This window comes from Eleginops maclovinus, chromosome 3 (assembly GCF_036324505.1).
Source record: "Eleginops maclovinus isolate JMC-PN-2008 ecotype Puerto Natales chromosome 3, JC_Emac_rtc_rv5, whole genome shotgun sequence".
NCBI classification, from domain to species: domain Eukaryota; kingdom Metazoa; phylum Chordata; class Actinopteri; order Perciformes; family Eleginopidae; genus Eleginops; species Eleginops maclovinus.
In genome coordinates this window covers 10,449,036-10,465,802 of record NC_086351.1, presented here as the reverse complement: position 1 = coordinate 10,465,802, position 16,767 = coordinate 10,449,036, and the positions used below count along the sequence as shown (strand labels likewise).

The 16,767-nt window shown below is 39.2% G+C and overlaps 1 protein-coding gene across 1 annotated transcript; it reads left to right on the top strand.

Moving 5' to 3' along the window:
- The first annotated feature begins 1,726 nt into the window (after positions 1-1,726).
- On the top strand, positions 1,727-16,646 carry cers2b (ceramide synthase 2b). The gene is made up of 11 exons (XM_063879729.1): positions 1,727-2,206; positions 7,834-8,007; positions 8,907-9,024; positions 9,118-9,236; positions 10,779-10,836; positions 11,066-11,116; positions 11,872-11,964; positions 12,962-13,090; positions 13,401-13,507; positions 13,604-13,757; positions 14,795-16,646. Exons 2-11 carry the CDS (start codon positions 7,835-7,837, stop codon positions 14,939-14,941), a joined length of 1,149 nt encoding a protein of 382 aa, XP_063735799.1. The 5' UTR covers positions 1,727-2,206; position 7,834; the 3' UTR covers positions 14,942-16,646.
- Positions 16,647-16,767: the final 121 nt, after the last annotated feature.

Genomic DNA, 16,767 nt, shown 5'->3' with positions numbered 1-16,767 from the left:
AAAGGATCCATTGTGATTTGTTAAATGTGTTTGTGTATGTGGTACATTTTAATGATTTCTTTTACACACATATTCATTTGAAATATTCAACACCAAAATGAGAGCGCACATCTGTCTTCTGACCAGAAGGGGGCGCCTCAATAAAAACCTCAATAAACTGTTGTGCCAAGTGTGTTATCTACTCTATTAGTTTATGGGAGTAGGCTACTTCATTATCAACAGGATTAAATACCGTTATTGTTTATCATCTAACAAGGTTCAAGTAAACTCTTCTCACTTATTTCCCTATTTCCCTTGATGAGCTGATCTCAGTTTAATTTACAAGAAGAGAAAACATGCAAGGGCTTAAGCAAATGTATGTGAAGATATTAATGAATAATTAACACATAAAGCAGTTTCAGCCCTGTGTTTATTAAACATTTTGAGCTGCTTGACTCTTTAAAACCAATGTTAAAAAGTGAAAACGTGATGTTTGTTACTGTATTGTAAAGAACAAGAACAGAGTTCCATACAAGGGGTTGTCAACTGGAGGTGTGTAAGCCTAGCCTTTCATCCATTTTAAGAATAAAAGGTGGGTTTTAAAATGTCCTTAAATTAATACCACAACTTTTTCCTCTGAAATGTGTAAAAAAAAAAAAGCAAGTACCAGCACATTATTTATAAACTGCCAAAAGCTTTAGCATTGAGTCTCCACTGATGTGCACGTCTTTATATTGCACATTTTAAAGTGTAATGCCAGAAACTGTTTTTTAACTTCAAAAAGATGCCCTTTAGGGTAGTGAAGAGCTGGTTGCAAGGAACATACTTTAATGAATAAATGTTTATCATTGACAACAGTTGATATAAAAAATAAAATAAAAACCATGACCCCCTGACTGTGAAAGTAATTCAAAAACTCCTATGAACCATTTGTGACTTTAAATAGTATATAGCCTATAGGCAAATCACTTCCTTATACAAACACTAGTGTATACTTTATTCTGCTTATACTTTACTGGGTTCTGTTTTTAGTTCAAAGTGTCACTATCTGGGGTAAGCTCAAGGTTGGTTGGACCTTTTGTCATTGAGTTCTGCTTGTCAGCCTTTAACCCTTTCCATGCTTTTTTTTAATAGTTCATGGGTCAAACGGATAGCCAGATAACCTTCCTCCTTTGCCCTTTGAAACCTTGCTTTGGCTGAAAACCCGCAGATGCAATACAAATGTAGAACGAAAACACACTGCCATGTGAAAGCAAATATTTAGAATAGCTTTGTTTGTGTATTTTAAAACGTTTAGTCACATATGTTGTGACATGCATATATGTCATATGAAATCAAAAAGTTTGACAATTACAAAACATGTCATTTCTAAAGAAATAGTATGTTATTTAGTTGAGTCACAGTAAGTGGCTGCAACAGTACATAATGCTACGTTCGCAATAAGCAGGTCAAAGGTCAGCTACGGTGAAACGCTGTGACATGAGATAGCAGTTTAATCATCCGTAAAAATATAAAATAGCATGAAAATGTTTGTGATCAGAATACATGTGTTTGCTTTCCATGAAAAAAGTTTTGGGGTGGGGGTTAAAACGAGTAGAAACATAATGCGGGTGTATGTGTGCGTGCGCGAGTGCGTCAGTGTGCGTGCGCGCGCGTGTGTCAGCCAAACGCTCTCATGTGCTTTGGACGTCATCTGAGTCCCTCCCTCTCCGTTATCCCCCCTCACTCCCTCCTCCCTCCGTCTGCTCCTCTCACTCTGCTCCTCTCGTGCCGGCCCGTCCTCCACCTTTGCCCGGCCAGACACCCACACCGACCCCGCCGACTACCGTAGACCAACACGGGACAAAGAGCTAGGTCACAACGAGACAAAAACAGCCTGGGAGAAAAATATCGGGTCGCATTTTTTTGTTGTTGAAGCATCTCACTCATCGTCTCATCTGTAGACTTTTTGTTTTGTTGTAACCGCAATCAGTGTTTTTTTTTTTTTTTTTAAAGGAAAAACTTTGTGCGCCATGGAAAGATGTAAAAATCAGTCCGGGTTGTAAAAGTTGGACACAAACTGCGCCCTTCTCCGGAGCACAAACAGCGGTCTGGGCTCACTCACAGGACCGTTAGGTTGGTAGCTAGCTAGCTGGGTGGGACCGGGACGATTTTGTAGAGAAAATACACTACTTTTTCCCTAATTGCGAGCCCTGTTTCACGCTTCACTACGGGGGAAAACACCAAAGTAAGTACCGTTTCACTTTCATGTGGGAAAGTAAAGATAGACGTTATTATCCTTTAGTGTGACGCTGCGCATCCTCACCCACGTCATTACGCATTCATGTAGTTGGTTAATTAAACATAACAAACAGACCTCTTTGTGGTTGTTTTTTATAGCAACAACTCATTAATTGCCTTGTATAGCAGCAACTATTCGACGGTAGCCTTAGTTAATTGCCTTGGTTGTATAATATGAAGACATGGGGAGCCTGGCGCATGTCCCAGCCTGAGGTGGGTCGTTTTTAAAGTTTGCTAACTAGCAGCAGTTTATGTCACATTATCACTGTAACTACACAACTAAATGCTGCAGATGCAACACAATGAATTACAGACAGACATATACAGGGTGTTACGACGTGTAGGTTATTTTACTGTAAATGACACTTTTTTACATGGAATAATTACAGTGATTTTTTCCAGTATGGATACCCTGATGTCCTGCTACCCCTTTGGTGGTACTCACTTACACTATATCCTAGCTTCAATTATGCTAACAAGAACACCATAGTGAAAGGTTAAATATTTAAAGATAGTATAATATATAAATACTATAATAATTTGAGTGAAGGTAAATTCAGCCTTATGATGGAAAGATTAGATAGATAGAAACACAGCATTTAAGTGTTAGTCAAATCAGAAACATTTAAGTGAACAGACACTTGAGTGAAGTAGTATTTGCTAGTGGTAATGCAAATGTTGGTATTTAAAAAAGGGTAAAAACAGTGTAAATAAAAAGACAAATGGTGCATAAGGCTAATATAGCCAGATGGGAAAGTTTTGGTTTTTTTGCAACCAGATGATACAGTATTTGCTTAAACCATCACGTGCACTGAGACATACTCAAATGTATTCAAATCGATTAGATGATATTAGGTAATATATGTGAGCATGTGTTGTTAAGCTTTGCATCCAGGTAAAACATCATGTTTCTCATTGTTTACAGTCCCATGAAAGACTGACAGTAGAGCTGTAACAACAAGTAAACAACATGTTTGATCGTCCATTAAAATGGATTTATTAAGGATTCAATCATTTGATGGTACCAGCGTGCATCCAGGTCAACGGTTAGGGTTGGCCCCAGAAAACCCTGTCATTCTAGAGAGAAAGAAAATCGTTTTATGTGTTTTAATATTTTGGTTATCTCTACCTAACCTGGGTAGAAAATAACTTGAACTCAACTATCATCTGTCAATGATTACAACTTCTACTCTGAGCTCTGTTCACTGAGTAATCAGTAAGTCAGGTGAAGATAGAGCATTTAGAGCTTTAACTCAACAGAGAGAATAGCTTAGCATACCCAGGGGGCCACTCAATTGCTCTGGGCAAGGTAGCTTTACTTAAAAGGTGTAAATTACCTGAATGCAGTCAGAATCAACATGACAATATTACCTCACACCTCTTGAAAAGGTCTATTTTAGTCAGACTGCTGACTGGTTGAATTTCCTCATTAATAATTCATGAGGGTCACAGATGAGTGTCAAGGTATTAAAGACTTTCTTGTGATCTCTATCTATGAACTGAAGATTGGATAACAGTGATGAAACAGATCACCACAGACTGGTTGTCTGCCCGTGGGATGATTTTACATTTTACATCATTTTCAGCAATCTCTGTGTTTGTCTAACCCCAGGATCTTGTACTGTATTAAAAATGACACTGCATTGTGTTCAGTCAAGCAAGATCCAGAGGAAATGTCTAAAATGTGAAGGATGTGTCTGACTCAGCCTTCAAAATGACCACAGCATGACTTGCGTTACAGCTGATAAACCATTGGCAAAGAGCATGCCAGCCTCCTGAACTCAAACTTAATCCAAACACGTGTGCATTAAACATTTCAGATTCTTGTCATTACTGTGATTTGCATACTACGTTGGACCACAAAATGATGACAGTACGGGAGGTTGACATACTTTTATTACTGTGCCTTGATTATGAATTGTTAAGTTGAATGCAGCTGTGTGAAGTACTTTGACTCACAAAATAGGTCCCCTCAGGGACAACAAAGTACATCTTAACTTATCTTACCTATTACCAATCATCTACTGTAATCTGCAGTTTGAGGTCACACACACGTGAAAGACATTGAGTAACCTGCTGAGGAGCTATTCAGTGATTTGCTCGAGTAAAAAAGAAGTGGCATTTGTCATTTTAGCACAAATACGACAGTGCCCTTGAGAGTTGATGTGCACTACATGTATCCAGTGTTACTGTCCAAAATAATGATAACTAATATGGATTAATCAACCATTTATATCCTCAATTAATGGTTTGATTCATTAAATATTTAAATACACCTTTATTTAAAATCTCCTACAGGCCAACTATCCATATCCAAATATGTTTGGTATGTGACAGAAAGAAATCACTTACAGTAAAGTTAATTAGAACATCAACATATTAGATCAATTAAGGTTTGTCAATTGATTACTTGACTCATTGTTTCAGCTCCTGTGTCTATTGTATTCCTAGAACAATTATTGATTATCATTTCAACAATATCTGAACTCCTGCCAAACAAAAATATTTAATATTTGAAATCGAAACATTCCCGACATTCTATATTTCGCTTGTTGTCCCCTGGTGTCTAGCTAGCTTAATTTTAAATATTCATCACACTGGAATAAAATTTTAGCTTAAAGGTACATTGGAAGAAAAAAAAATCCTTTGGCGATATCAGCGAGTGGAACACGCTACCAGAATCTGTCATCGCAGAGTCCGTGGACAGCTTCCTGCTAATTTTAATAAACATTTAGCAGGGGAATATTCATCCCCCACTGAGCAAGATACCCCTGGGTTTTGCTCAGTATTAATCCAGATCAGTATGTATGTGCTGGTTTGTCTCTGACTTATCAAACCCTTATAATTGAGCAACTACAAACTCAGCCTTGAGCTCTCATGTTGTCGCTGTATAAGCGCTCAGTCTCCTTTAAAAGTTTTGGTTTGAATGAGTCAGCCTATCGTGAATTACGATGAGTAAATGGGTAGTTATGCACAACTAGATTGTATGTTATGAGTGACTCACTGCTACTTTTGTGTGACTAATGTTCCTCTTGTCGACTTAGTCTTCTGTATAATGATAAACTGTATTGTGTGACTTGTAGACTCCATAAGAAGTTCTTCATCCATCTACAGTGAATGGGTTTGGCTCTCTTGGCATGGTGGCAGCATGTTTACATTCTCTAAATACTCCCGGACTCTGTACCAGGCTCCTCCTGGTCTGTTTAGGTTTCCTCATAGGGTTGTTCCCAATTTTTTTGAAAACTGCATTATAATCTAAAGGCTTCAGGTAGAGCTGAGCAGAAACGTGGCTGTAACACATGGAGCTTTGCTCTTCAGCCTTACATTAGATTTTCTTTTAAAAAATTACAAAATCATTGCAATAAATACCCATATTGAGGAAGACAGACGAGACAGTAAGATAACTTCCTTCCTCCCTCCCTTGCCAGAGGCATCCTTTACTTTTATTGGACCTTTAAAATGGTCAGAGTCTGGTCATATGATCGTGTGGGCCAATGGAATGTGTTGTTAGGAAAGCTGTGAGGGGAAAAGAGGTTTAACATGTTGAAATCACTGGATGATCTCAAGTAGAAACCCTAAAATATACTCACAAATCTCAAATCGCCTCCTGATGATGGCATTCAAAATAATAAAGAATTTGTCCTTGTTTAGCCTCCATGGTAGTTTGTTTTGAGGTCTGCTATTGTGTGTATTCGGAGCTTGGTTACCTCCCTTTTGATTTGGTTATTATTAGGAGAAGTTTATAGCACAGATAAGCACTTTACCTGTACACTTAGCTCAGTCCTCCTGCCCTTTGAACCGTCTTTTCTAGTGCTCAGAAGCTCATCAATCAATTATCTGATTTGGGTTAGATTACATCACACAGCTACCTCTGGAGTCAGATGTGCACAAGCTGTTCAGCAGAGCTCACAAGATGTGGCAGGACACTCCAGGAAAAGTGAGATGTAATGCTACTGAGGTGGAAGAGTTGGCAAAATAATTGGGAAAAATATGTCACCCTTCGCATCTACCACCACTTGTGTTGAGGGGGCGGGGGCAAGCCCATTGCTCAGCCAGCCGTGCTGTTGCAACAGGAAACGGGGGCCATGACTAACATGACATGATGTGGAAAATAAGCAACACACTCAAGCATGACACTGTCTCATGGACATTGTCAGAGCAGCAATAGGGTTTATCTTTAGGATTGACTTGGTGAAGGGTGGTGTATGATTATCCAAACCAACAGCTGTAGTCTTTTTACAGAACTAATGAGTAACTTTTGAAAAAAATGACTGGTAATCTATAATATCTTTTAGTTTTTTTACTGTTAGACTTACATATAATCTAGCACGTTCATCTGTGTATGCTTTATGTTTTGACAGCATTTAACATTTTGCAACTTCTGTAAAGATGAATTTAGTCAATCACCCAAAAAAACCCATACTGTGGTTCAATCTTGATAAATGTGTATTAAATGTGCTTGCTTGATATTAAACTGGATATTTTGCGGTGTTGGACTTTTGATCCAGGACATTTAAAAGGCCACGTTTTGCAAACAGCTTAAATTGGGTATTGAATATTATTGCAGCGAGGAAGTCCTATGAATAATCTCTCAAATTCACTCAAAGTCAAATGTATTAGTTTTGTTAATCTTATTGAATTTTCTTTAATCTTTGTTTAAAAGATTAAAGACTATTGTCAAAGTTGTCAAAAGTTGTTTAACCACACAGCTTCCCTAAGTCAAGAGCCTGAGTTTTTTACATCCAAGTTTTATTTCAACTGCATATTTTAAAGATGATCAAGGGAAAGGGAGCAGAACACATGGCTTTGACTCTCCTGGCCAAAGAGGGAATCCTTGATTACTGGCTGGGAGCAGCAGGGCAGGGATGGGAGTGGAAGTGAAGTGGTTACAGGGCTCAGGCATTTACAGTTGGTGGGAGGGCAGTTAGTGTAGATTTGCATGGGGACTCCAAAGATAGAGTGCGTGGGGGCGCCCCCGCTGCTCTACACATATGGATGAACTGTGACTCACATCCTTCCGATGCTAGTTCTCTTTTACTCTCTTTCTCTGCCACTCCCTGAACTTAGCTGCAGTAATATTCATCTCTGAACTATTTGAATTAAAAAAAACTCTCGCAGCTGCTGTCAACCCGTTAGGAAACCGCTGGTGATGAAAGCACCAAGCTCTGTTGTTGGTCTGATTTCTCCTCCCTGACGTGGGCCTCCAGAGCTGAGCTCCCTGCATGCAGTTTGAGCTCTGTTATACACATTAGGAAAACTACAGGAAGGCTTCCAATGAGAGGGAAATGCTGGTGTCATCCTCTTATTCTCCTAATTACATGGGCGCAAACATTAACCATGGCAGATGTCTTCCCCTACACACTTCCCCTTTACACAGCCAGGCCCGTTTCGCTACTGCCTAAAACTTAAAGCCCCCTAAGCAAGCCCCTATACACTAGGTTTTAGGTGGAACCATATTTTTAAGAGTGTGGTACATCTTGAACATGTGTATCTATGGTTTTGGGGCCTTTAGCTGTACAGCCCAATAAACTGTAGAGTTGTTGCTGACTGCTTGTGTTTCCTCCTGGGTTACAGGATGCTGTCGGAGCTGAGCGACTGGTTCTGGCAAGAGCGGCTGTGGTTTCCAAAGGGCCTGGGCTGGGCTGACCTGGAGGATCGGGATGGAAGAGTCTACGCAAAAGTCCGGGACTTATGGGTGGCGCTACCCATTGCCCTTATATTCCTCATTATCCGTCAGGTCTTTGAAAGGTGCGTACGTTTTGCACGCTGCATTACTGGATATTGATGCCCCTCAGCTAAGCTTTTGGTTATTAACTCAAACAGTTGCTTCTTCTATATTTTCACATAATTTTCTATTTTCTAATGTCTACCTTTTCTTTCCTCTTGATCGCTGCCTTATCTTTCATTTTCTTTCTCCTTCTCCTTCTTTTCTGCCCATTGGTTATTTCATATCAATCCCATTTCATAAAAGATGAGCTGAATGTAAAATATAATTTTCATAACAATATGTTTCAAATAGTGTAAATTCTATAATAGCCTAAATAAAATAACGTTATTTAAAAATCAAAAAACTCCTTCAACGGCCTATTATACAACTACCTATGCCTGGCTATACTAACTACTGAAGACCCAGTGAGCATCCCTGCCTTGATGCAGATCATTCCCTCCTTATCTAAGATCTGAAGCAGAGCTGAACGGCTGCTCACTGTCCTTACTAGGGCAAACAGGGGTGTTGGGTTATTTCTCCAATGTTCAAGTCTGTTGCAAACATTTCTTACATACTCAATGTTGCTAAAGTTACTCCAAATGAGTGCAACACATTGTTGCAATACATGACAATATTTTTTCACATTTCTATTTTGTAAATAACTCATGCCTGCATGCGGCACATGTCGCTCCATTCCCTCATGCCGTGTTGTGTTGGCTGTTGCTCGGCAGCTGGGCATGCCAGGTTTGTCTGAGTCCAACATCTTAAAACTTCACTACCAGCGCCGAAACGATGCATCACTGCAGATAGAAATGCACTGCAATCAGCTCAAATTTCGTTTCAAATTTCAAATGTTCTTCCATGTAGAAACCTGTCTTTAACTTATCTTCATTTCATCTCCTTTTAATCTTATTTCTTGACAACCTTCTTGTGATTGCAGAACGGTGGCTACACCTCTAGCTTCTCTGCTGGGGGTGAAAGAGACATTGCGGCTCCAAGTCCCTCACAACCCCACACTGGAGTCCTACTATTGTAACATAACCAAAAACCCCAAACAGGTACATGTTTCCACTCACCTATACATACTTAAAAATGCTGTGTGTGTTTTCAGAAAATTAAGTACTTAATGAAAGCCTTTGTGCTGTTTTCAGACATCAATAGCAAGTCTTTGCAAGCAGACCGGCTTTTCAGAAAGACAAGTGCAGAGGTGGTTTAGGAGAAGAAGGAACCAGGACAGACCTAGTTTGCTCAAAAAGTTTCGAGAGGCCAGGTAAAAACACACAAACACACAGACACACACACACACACACACACACACACACACACACACACACACACACACACACACACACACACACACACACACACAATGATACAAAATACGTAACAGCGGCTAAATAAAAAAAATTCAAATCTGAAGAGGTGTTTATTTGTAAATATATTTTTTAGCAGAATGAACTGTGTATCGCCACAGAGCTTATTTCCTTCCATAATCCAAAATCCAACAGAAAAATCCCTTTGGCTCCTTTTCAAGATAATCAGGGCGCTGCTTACTTTTGGGTTGGCCTTCAAAAAATGTCATCCCTGAAGCACTTTGTGCACACGTGTCTGTAGAGCTATGGAGCAGGTTGAAACAGCTGCCTACCCTTGCGTTCCTCTGGCTATACGAGCACATTTCTGAGAGCAAAAGTAGCCCTCTATTTTTAACGTGCACATTACAATGCCACTCTGATGGTAGCATGCCTGTAGCCCCGACTCTTCACTCATTAGCAGAGGGTCTCTGCAACAGGGGCCATGTCAACACTGTTGGTTATTTTTATTTGTGAGCACTGACTGAGTTAAACCAACAGTATCATTAGCCGATAAAACATGGCTACTGAACCAAGGTAGCATAAGCTAGCAGGATTCACACCGTGGCAACAGATGACTGTAGGAGTGCAGTTAACCGCAGCAGATGGCATCACTAGGATTGACATGCATGTAGACTTCCCTAAATGATCTGTTAATGCATTATTCCATTCCATGTGTTGTGTTGTATAACTTATCTGTAGTGTTGGGAACATTAGCTACTTTCTCATCGTTCATGTGTGTCGACAGATCCTTGAAAGCTTTTTTAAACGTGACTTAAAGGGTCAGTTCACTAAAATGACTATAAGACAGTCCTCTTTGTGAGTAGTTTTCACTGGAAAGGGGAGATAGTTCAACTATTTTTGGGGGAAACATTATGACAAAAATGCTTATTTCTTGGGAAGAAATAAGCGTGCATGTGACTGCATGTAGCTTCCAGGATACTGTGTGTCTATCCCTGTGCGTGTTACAACATCTCTCTTCTGAATCAATCTGTTTGTGTGCACACAACAGGCTTTCTGTTGCTCTCCCTTATGTCTCCCGACTGGTGTAACTCACACTCTCCGAACGTCTTTCCTTACTCTGTGTTCACTTTTCGGTTCTTGTGTTTCTCTGTCTGTTTGACTCTGCTGCTGTGTGTCCCTCTGTGAAATACCCTCTTTACACCTGAATGAGAGCTGCTCTGTCTCGCTGTGGGAGGATACTGTCAGTCAGCACGTGTTTGGCCCTGTGTATGTGTGTACGGTGTGTGTGTGTGTGTGTGTGTGTGTGTGTGTGTGTTCTCAGTACGGTTCACCAGATTTTTCCAGGCTGTTCATTCAGCCCCGCATTTCTTTCCAACTGGCACTCTTGTGCGTTTACCACTGTGTGTTTTCATGTGTCTGCTGGTAGAAAATGTGCCTATTGTCTTTTCCCCATTGACTGAGTAGAAAGTGTGTCTGTATGTGTGTGTGTTCTCTTGCAGTTGGAGATTTACCTTTTACCTTCTTGCTTTCATTGCTGGCCTGGCCGCCCTCATCGATGTGAGTACCACCATGTTAACCTCGACCCCTCCTCTCGTTTCCTCGTGTTCCCATGATCATTTGTCGACTGCCCTGCCCGTGTTACATGACAGTTTCCATGGTAGTCCATCTTTTGTGCTGCGATAACTTCTCAGAGGGGGCAGCGTTGACTTATTGCCATGCTGAGTCAGTTATTATAAATACACCTGTCGAGCTTCCTGTCTCATTCACATGGCATCTCTCCATCCAGAAACCCTGGCTGTACGACCTGAAGGAGATGTGGCAAGGCTTTCCTGTGCTAGTAAGTCATAGTGATGCATACACTGAATATACACCAGTGTCTGCAAAAAAGCATTAAAATATGTATCAAATTGTCTGCTTGAAAGAATATTATATCTTCTGTACCAAATGTTTTTTATATATGGTGTTGGCTTTCCGGAGACATCACACATCTGTAAACTACAAGTGTGTCAGGTGCAACGTCTGGCTGCAACTACTTATTGTACTTATCATTTTTTAGATCTAAATGAATCATTTGGTCTTATAAAAAAGTGAGAACTGTCCATCCCAGTTTCTCGTAATAAAATGTCTTATCTTGAATATCTTGTTTTGTCAGTCCAAAGCCCAAAGATATTGAGTTGAATATGATGTAAAACAGAGAGAAACTGGAAATCCCAATATTTCAGAAGCTGAAATCAGCATTTTGATTAACTACATAACTTGAAATTATTATTCTTTGCTTCTGGGATGTAATGAAAGAAATACAAAGCTCTTTTAGACCTGAAGTAATTAGTAAATCCATTAGGCCAAAATGGATTAGCAAAAAGCCAAAACATGAATTTGTTTTTTGCATTCTATAATCAGCAATATACTGTATATTACCTGGGCTATAAGAACTTGTAATGGACATTTCTGGCTTTTTTCTGACATTGTTGTAGACAAAATCATTGAGAGATCAAGAGAATAATGATAGTAAGATATGTTATTAAAAATGATGATAACGGTTATTTGCAGCTTCATTCCCAATATGAATTTGCTCTGTTTCCTCTCCTACAGACTCTCCTACCCTCTCAGTATTGGTACTACATGATTGAGCTGGGTTTCTACGGCTCTCTGCTCTTCAGTGTGGCTTCTGATGTCAAACGAAAAGTGAGTGATTCATCTCTCCTCCTTCATAGTTGCAGCGCTAGAATGCATATTACTGCATTAGTTCAAGTACTGTACTTTGAGGTACTTATATTTCCATGTTATACCACTCATTAATTCTGCTCCACTTCATCTCAGAGGGTAATAGCGTACTTTTTACAACACATTTGTCTGTAAACATTAAGACCCATTTAGGTTATTGATAGGATTACAAACTAAGCCTTCCAGCAGTAAGAAAGCTTCTCCTTTACCAACTTCAACACTGAAGTGATGCATTATTAACCATAATTCACTAATATGTGTGACAAAGTACATATAATAAAGGTACGCTTAAATATATTTTGATGATAGTACTATTTTATTTCTTAAACCAAAATGTTTTCATAAACGTAGTATTCCACTTTTATATGGTTATAACATTAAGATAAGTGGACAAGAGAGGAACACAAAGTCTTTCCTGCTATCTGATCAGTTTGACATCTGGCATGGACTGTTGGCAGGACATTAGACCGTTGTTACACGTGTGTTTGTGTGTGTGTGTGTGTGTGTGTGTGTGTGTGTGTGTGTGAGAGTGTTTGGACTTTGGGCTGCGTTCAGCTGAGCGCACTAGGGGGAAATCTTGCTAAAGAAGAACAATGTGTTTCTCCAACACACTGCTCTAACCTAGTTTCCTCTTAAGCAGATTTACCCCAAATAAAGTGCAACACTCAAATATATATATTTCCGGTTTGGGGTGCTCTGATAAACTAATATTGATTGCATATTTAGGAAATAGAATATCATACAACTATAACATATAGATGATAATATTGTGTTAATAATTATCGCCTCTTAAATTATTTTCACTTTGTTTCATTCTTGATTTGATTTCCCTCCTACAACACCCCACACACAAACGAGTGAAATTAATTTGCCAAAAGTAAGACACAGGAAAGAGAGGAAAAGCAGCTGAAAGCATCTTCCTTTCCTCCGTCTAACAACCTTTCTCCCTTCTCTATAGGACTTCAAGGAGCAGATCGTTCACCATGTGGCGACAATCCTCCTCATCAGCTTCTCCTGGTGTGTTAACTACATCCGGGCTGGAACTCTCATCATGCTGGTTCACGACTCCTCTGATTACTTCCTTGAGGTAAATGTATTTGTGTTATATATTATAGATGATCATGCATTAATAGTAGTTTAGTTAACATATGAATAATCACCTCATCATATGTTGTGTTAATGAGAATTATACATATCAAAAAGAAGAACCGTTTAGATTGTTACCATGGTGCATTCATTTTTGGGAGATTTCTCCAAACACAGGTCACTGAATGAAATGAAACACTGCCACCATGTGGAGGAAACTTCACTTTGTCTTGTCATCTTCAGTTGATACAGGACAAACATCTTCCATTTACATTATTCAAACTTTTTTTCCCCTTTATCCCTCTTGACAGTCTGCAAAGATGTTCAACTATGCTGGCTGGCGAAATGCTTGTAACTACATCTTCATCATGTTTGCTGCAATCTTCATTATCAGTCGACTGGTCATCTTCCCTTTCTGGTACACTCACACGTTTCAAACGTTTGTTTTAATGTGTTGTCTTAATTTAAACATGTATGTTATTCAAGCCATCTTTTCCTACTCTCTCTACTTCAGGATTATTTACTGTACCTGGGTTTACCCAGTGACCATCTATGAACCCTTCTTCGGCTACTACTTTTTCAATGGACTTTTGATGGTTCTTCAGTGTCTTCATGTCTTCTGGGCGGTGCTCATCATACGCATGGCAATCCGCTTCCTCACCCACAATGTAAGGCAACAGAGAAACATAATGCAAAGTTCAAGATACTGTGTGTTTAACATGTAACATTCAAAAATATCTGCACTTACATCTTAATCATAAGGCGGGAAAAAAATGAAAAATCCAAAAATTAAATCTACATGTTCAGCTCACTTAAAATCTGCAGGTGTAACATTTTTAACAACAAATGAATTTAAAGTCTCAAAGTGAAAGCATTGCACTCTCTAGTTGTAGTTATTTTCCATTTTAATGTTATGATGGTCAATTTGAGAATCTGCAGGACAGTTGTCAGATGTTTTATATTGACCATCATAAGAATCTGCTGTTTGAAGGTACAATTAGGTTTTAACCTAAAGTCTTCCAACTAAATCAATGCTTAGACAAGTGACCATAATGCAATTCATCAGATTTCTTGCTGCCCCCTAATGAAGGCACAACATGCTTGATACAACTTTTCACACATGCAGTAGAACCGAGGCCTCAAAACAGACTTTGATGTGCAGGATTGGAACCCTATAAACCAGAAATGGATATGTTTTCCCCTGTAATGTTTGAAAGAAATATTATTTTAGATGCCACGGTGGTATCATTTCTGTTTTCCTCAGAACTACAACACAGGACACACACTTTATTGGTTTCCAAACAAACGTGGCGATGGAGACGTTGATCTGTGGAGACTGTCCTTTGGTTTTCATATAAACAAGAAAACAATGGATAAGATAACAGAAATGTTACTAAAAAACCACATGAAAAGTAGTAATATTACATTCATGTCATTTTAGATATGTCTTGAGCACAACCAGATGCACACACACACACACACACACACACACACACACACACACACACACACACACACACACACACACACACACACACACACACACACACACACACACACACACACACACACACACACACACACATACACATTAAATACATGCAACTGGATGGTTGGAGTTTGTCTGACACTGGCCAGAGCTCCAGTACAGTTTGAGCATTTCATTAATTACATATTCTGCCTCTTTTTTTCTTTCTTTTTCCAGGAAAAAGTGGACGATGAAAGGAGTGACAAAGATGAAACTGATGAATCAGAAGAGGAGGAAGAGGATGATAAAAAGGACATGAAGAAGAATGGGCCGGTGCAGAACGGTCACACAGTCCACAACAACAACCACAGCAAGACAGAGTGAAAGCAAACAAGTGTCAGGACGAAGGAATGTGAGATGGACTCATATCCCTCAGTTTAGGAGCCAGAGGGAGGGATGGAAAGAGAGAGGAAGAAGATTGTGGGTTAAGGAGGGGGCAAGTCATTCCCCTTAAAACCAACAACAGCAGACATCCGAGGAAATTTGACACTGTTACTTTTACACAACACAAAAACACTCACACGTTCATTCGTACATTTAGACGACCGGAGATCCAGACGATGATATACACTACATTAAGTGGCATGGCTTTTTTTGCTTTGTCATTATTGAAAATGTATAGTCGCCAGTGTGTAATGTCAGTCCCAACATTTCAAAGAGACAGGGAAGAAAACGGACAGAGGAGGGGGGGATGCTGCTTCTACTTTAGCTGTCCTTGTTCTATGTGCCTTAGAGCCAGTTAATGGCTGTTAAAATGCCCTTTTTAAAAAGCTTTCTACTTTAATCACGCTTTGCTTTATTTCTTGCACCTTTTCTGTTTTCTAATAGAAGAACAAAAGAGAATGAAATTGAGACAATAGGGCATTTAATTCCCTAATTTTCTTTCTATGCAATTACGTAAGTGTTTTCTGCTATTGCAACGTCTTTGCACAAGTTTTTTTAAATATTGTAATAACTTGCAGAAAGACTGCCGTGCCTGTGCTCTCCAATGCGGCCTCTGCCATTAAAACAGTCAGTCTAGTAAGTTACATTAGTAAAATTGGTGTCATTTTTGTAGATAAACATCAAGAAATGTGCTTTCTTGTTTCTATTTTCTGTTCTGTATTCTTAATCCAGCATAGCTCCTTATTTACAATTCCCTTTCTAAAAGTGATATCTAACATGCAAAGGTTAACATTCTTAACACTGCAATATAAATCGCAGCTTCCTGCTAGTTTTGAGGAAGCTGAATATTTTTTTATCTCTCTGGCTTGAAGCGGTTCAATCCAGTCTAGTTTGGAATCACGCCGATGCTGCCAAAACGAAAACGGATGACTCAATGAAATCATTGCAAAGGTGGGCTGAAATTCAGGGGTTTTACTAAGTCTAGTGAAATCAGACAGATAAGCCATTTCCAGTTTTTACAAATATGGGCCAGATTTTCACGGATTCACTGCCTTGTAGGCTAGGTTATGATTGTTAACCTGGGTTACAGTTTTAATTGTTGATCTAAATGAATGATTTTAGGTATGGTTGTGTGTATGAAACCGGTTTTACAGGTATTGTTTTTGAATGTTGAGGAGGTAAAAGACATTAAAAACATTTTTTAGCAGTTAAGTGTTTGAGAATGATGATGGATTCAATAAATGAGTGTTGCAGTTTGATTGTTATGCTTTAAATGTGTCTGTACGTCAAGTGCCTTATCCGTAATGTGTAGGAAGCTCTCTCTCCTGTCTTCATCTCCTCTAGTTTTCTTTCCTGTCTCCACATCACAGATCCAACTCTGAGTCTAGCATATCCTGCACTGTCTCATCCATCGCCCACTCCTCTTCTTCATAGATTACCCTTCTTTTAAACTCACCCTCATTCCACAGCCACATTCTTTTTTACTAACTCCAACCAACCAGCAACCTCTCTTCCCCAGTGATACAGAGGGAACAGCTGTGTCCCAATTACAGTGTTATTTTTCTCTTTTTTTGTATTTGTTTGTTTAATGATGCCTAAGTATTGTTATTAATAATAAAAGCAAAGATCATGAATCACAGTGAAAGCCCTTGTTTGTGTGTTTCATGTCTGCTAAAATCCTGAACAGTAAAAATTTGGATTTTTTCAAAAAATCCAGTAAATGTGTACAAAATAACTAGTTGATTTATTTACTTACTCATTCCTGA

What these genes read in the sequence shown, in the direction of transcription:
- cers2b (XM_063879729.1), top strand. Translation starts at nt 7,835, where the DNA reads ATGCTGTCGGAGCTGAGCGACTGGTTCTGGCAAGAGCGGCTGTGGTTT. An exon ending in GCCTGGCCGCCCTCATCGAT is followed by an intron (nt 10,837 to 11,065) that starts GTGAGTACCACC and finishes CTCTCCATCCAG; the next exon opens with AAACCCTGGCTGTACGACCT. An exon ending in CCTCTGATTACTTCCTTGAG is followed by an intron (nt 13,091 to 13,400) that starts GTAAATGTATTT and finishes CCCTCTTGACAG; the next exon opens with TCTGCAAAGATGTTCAACTA.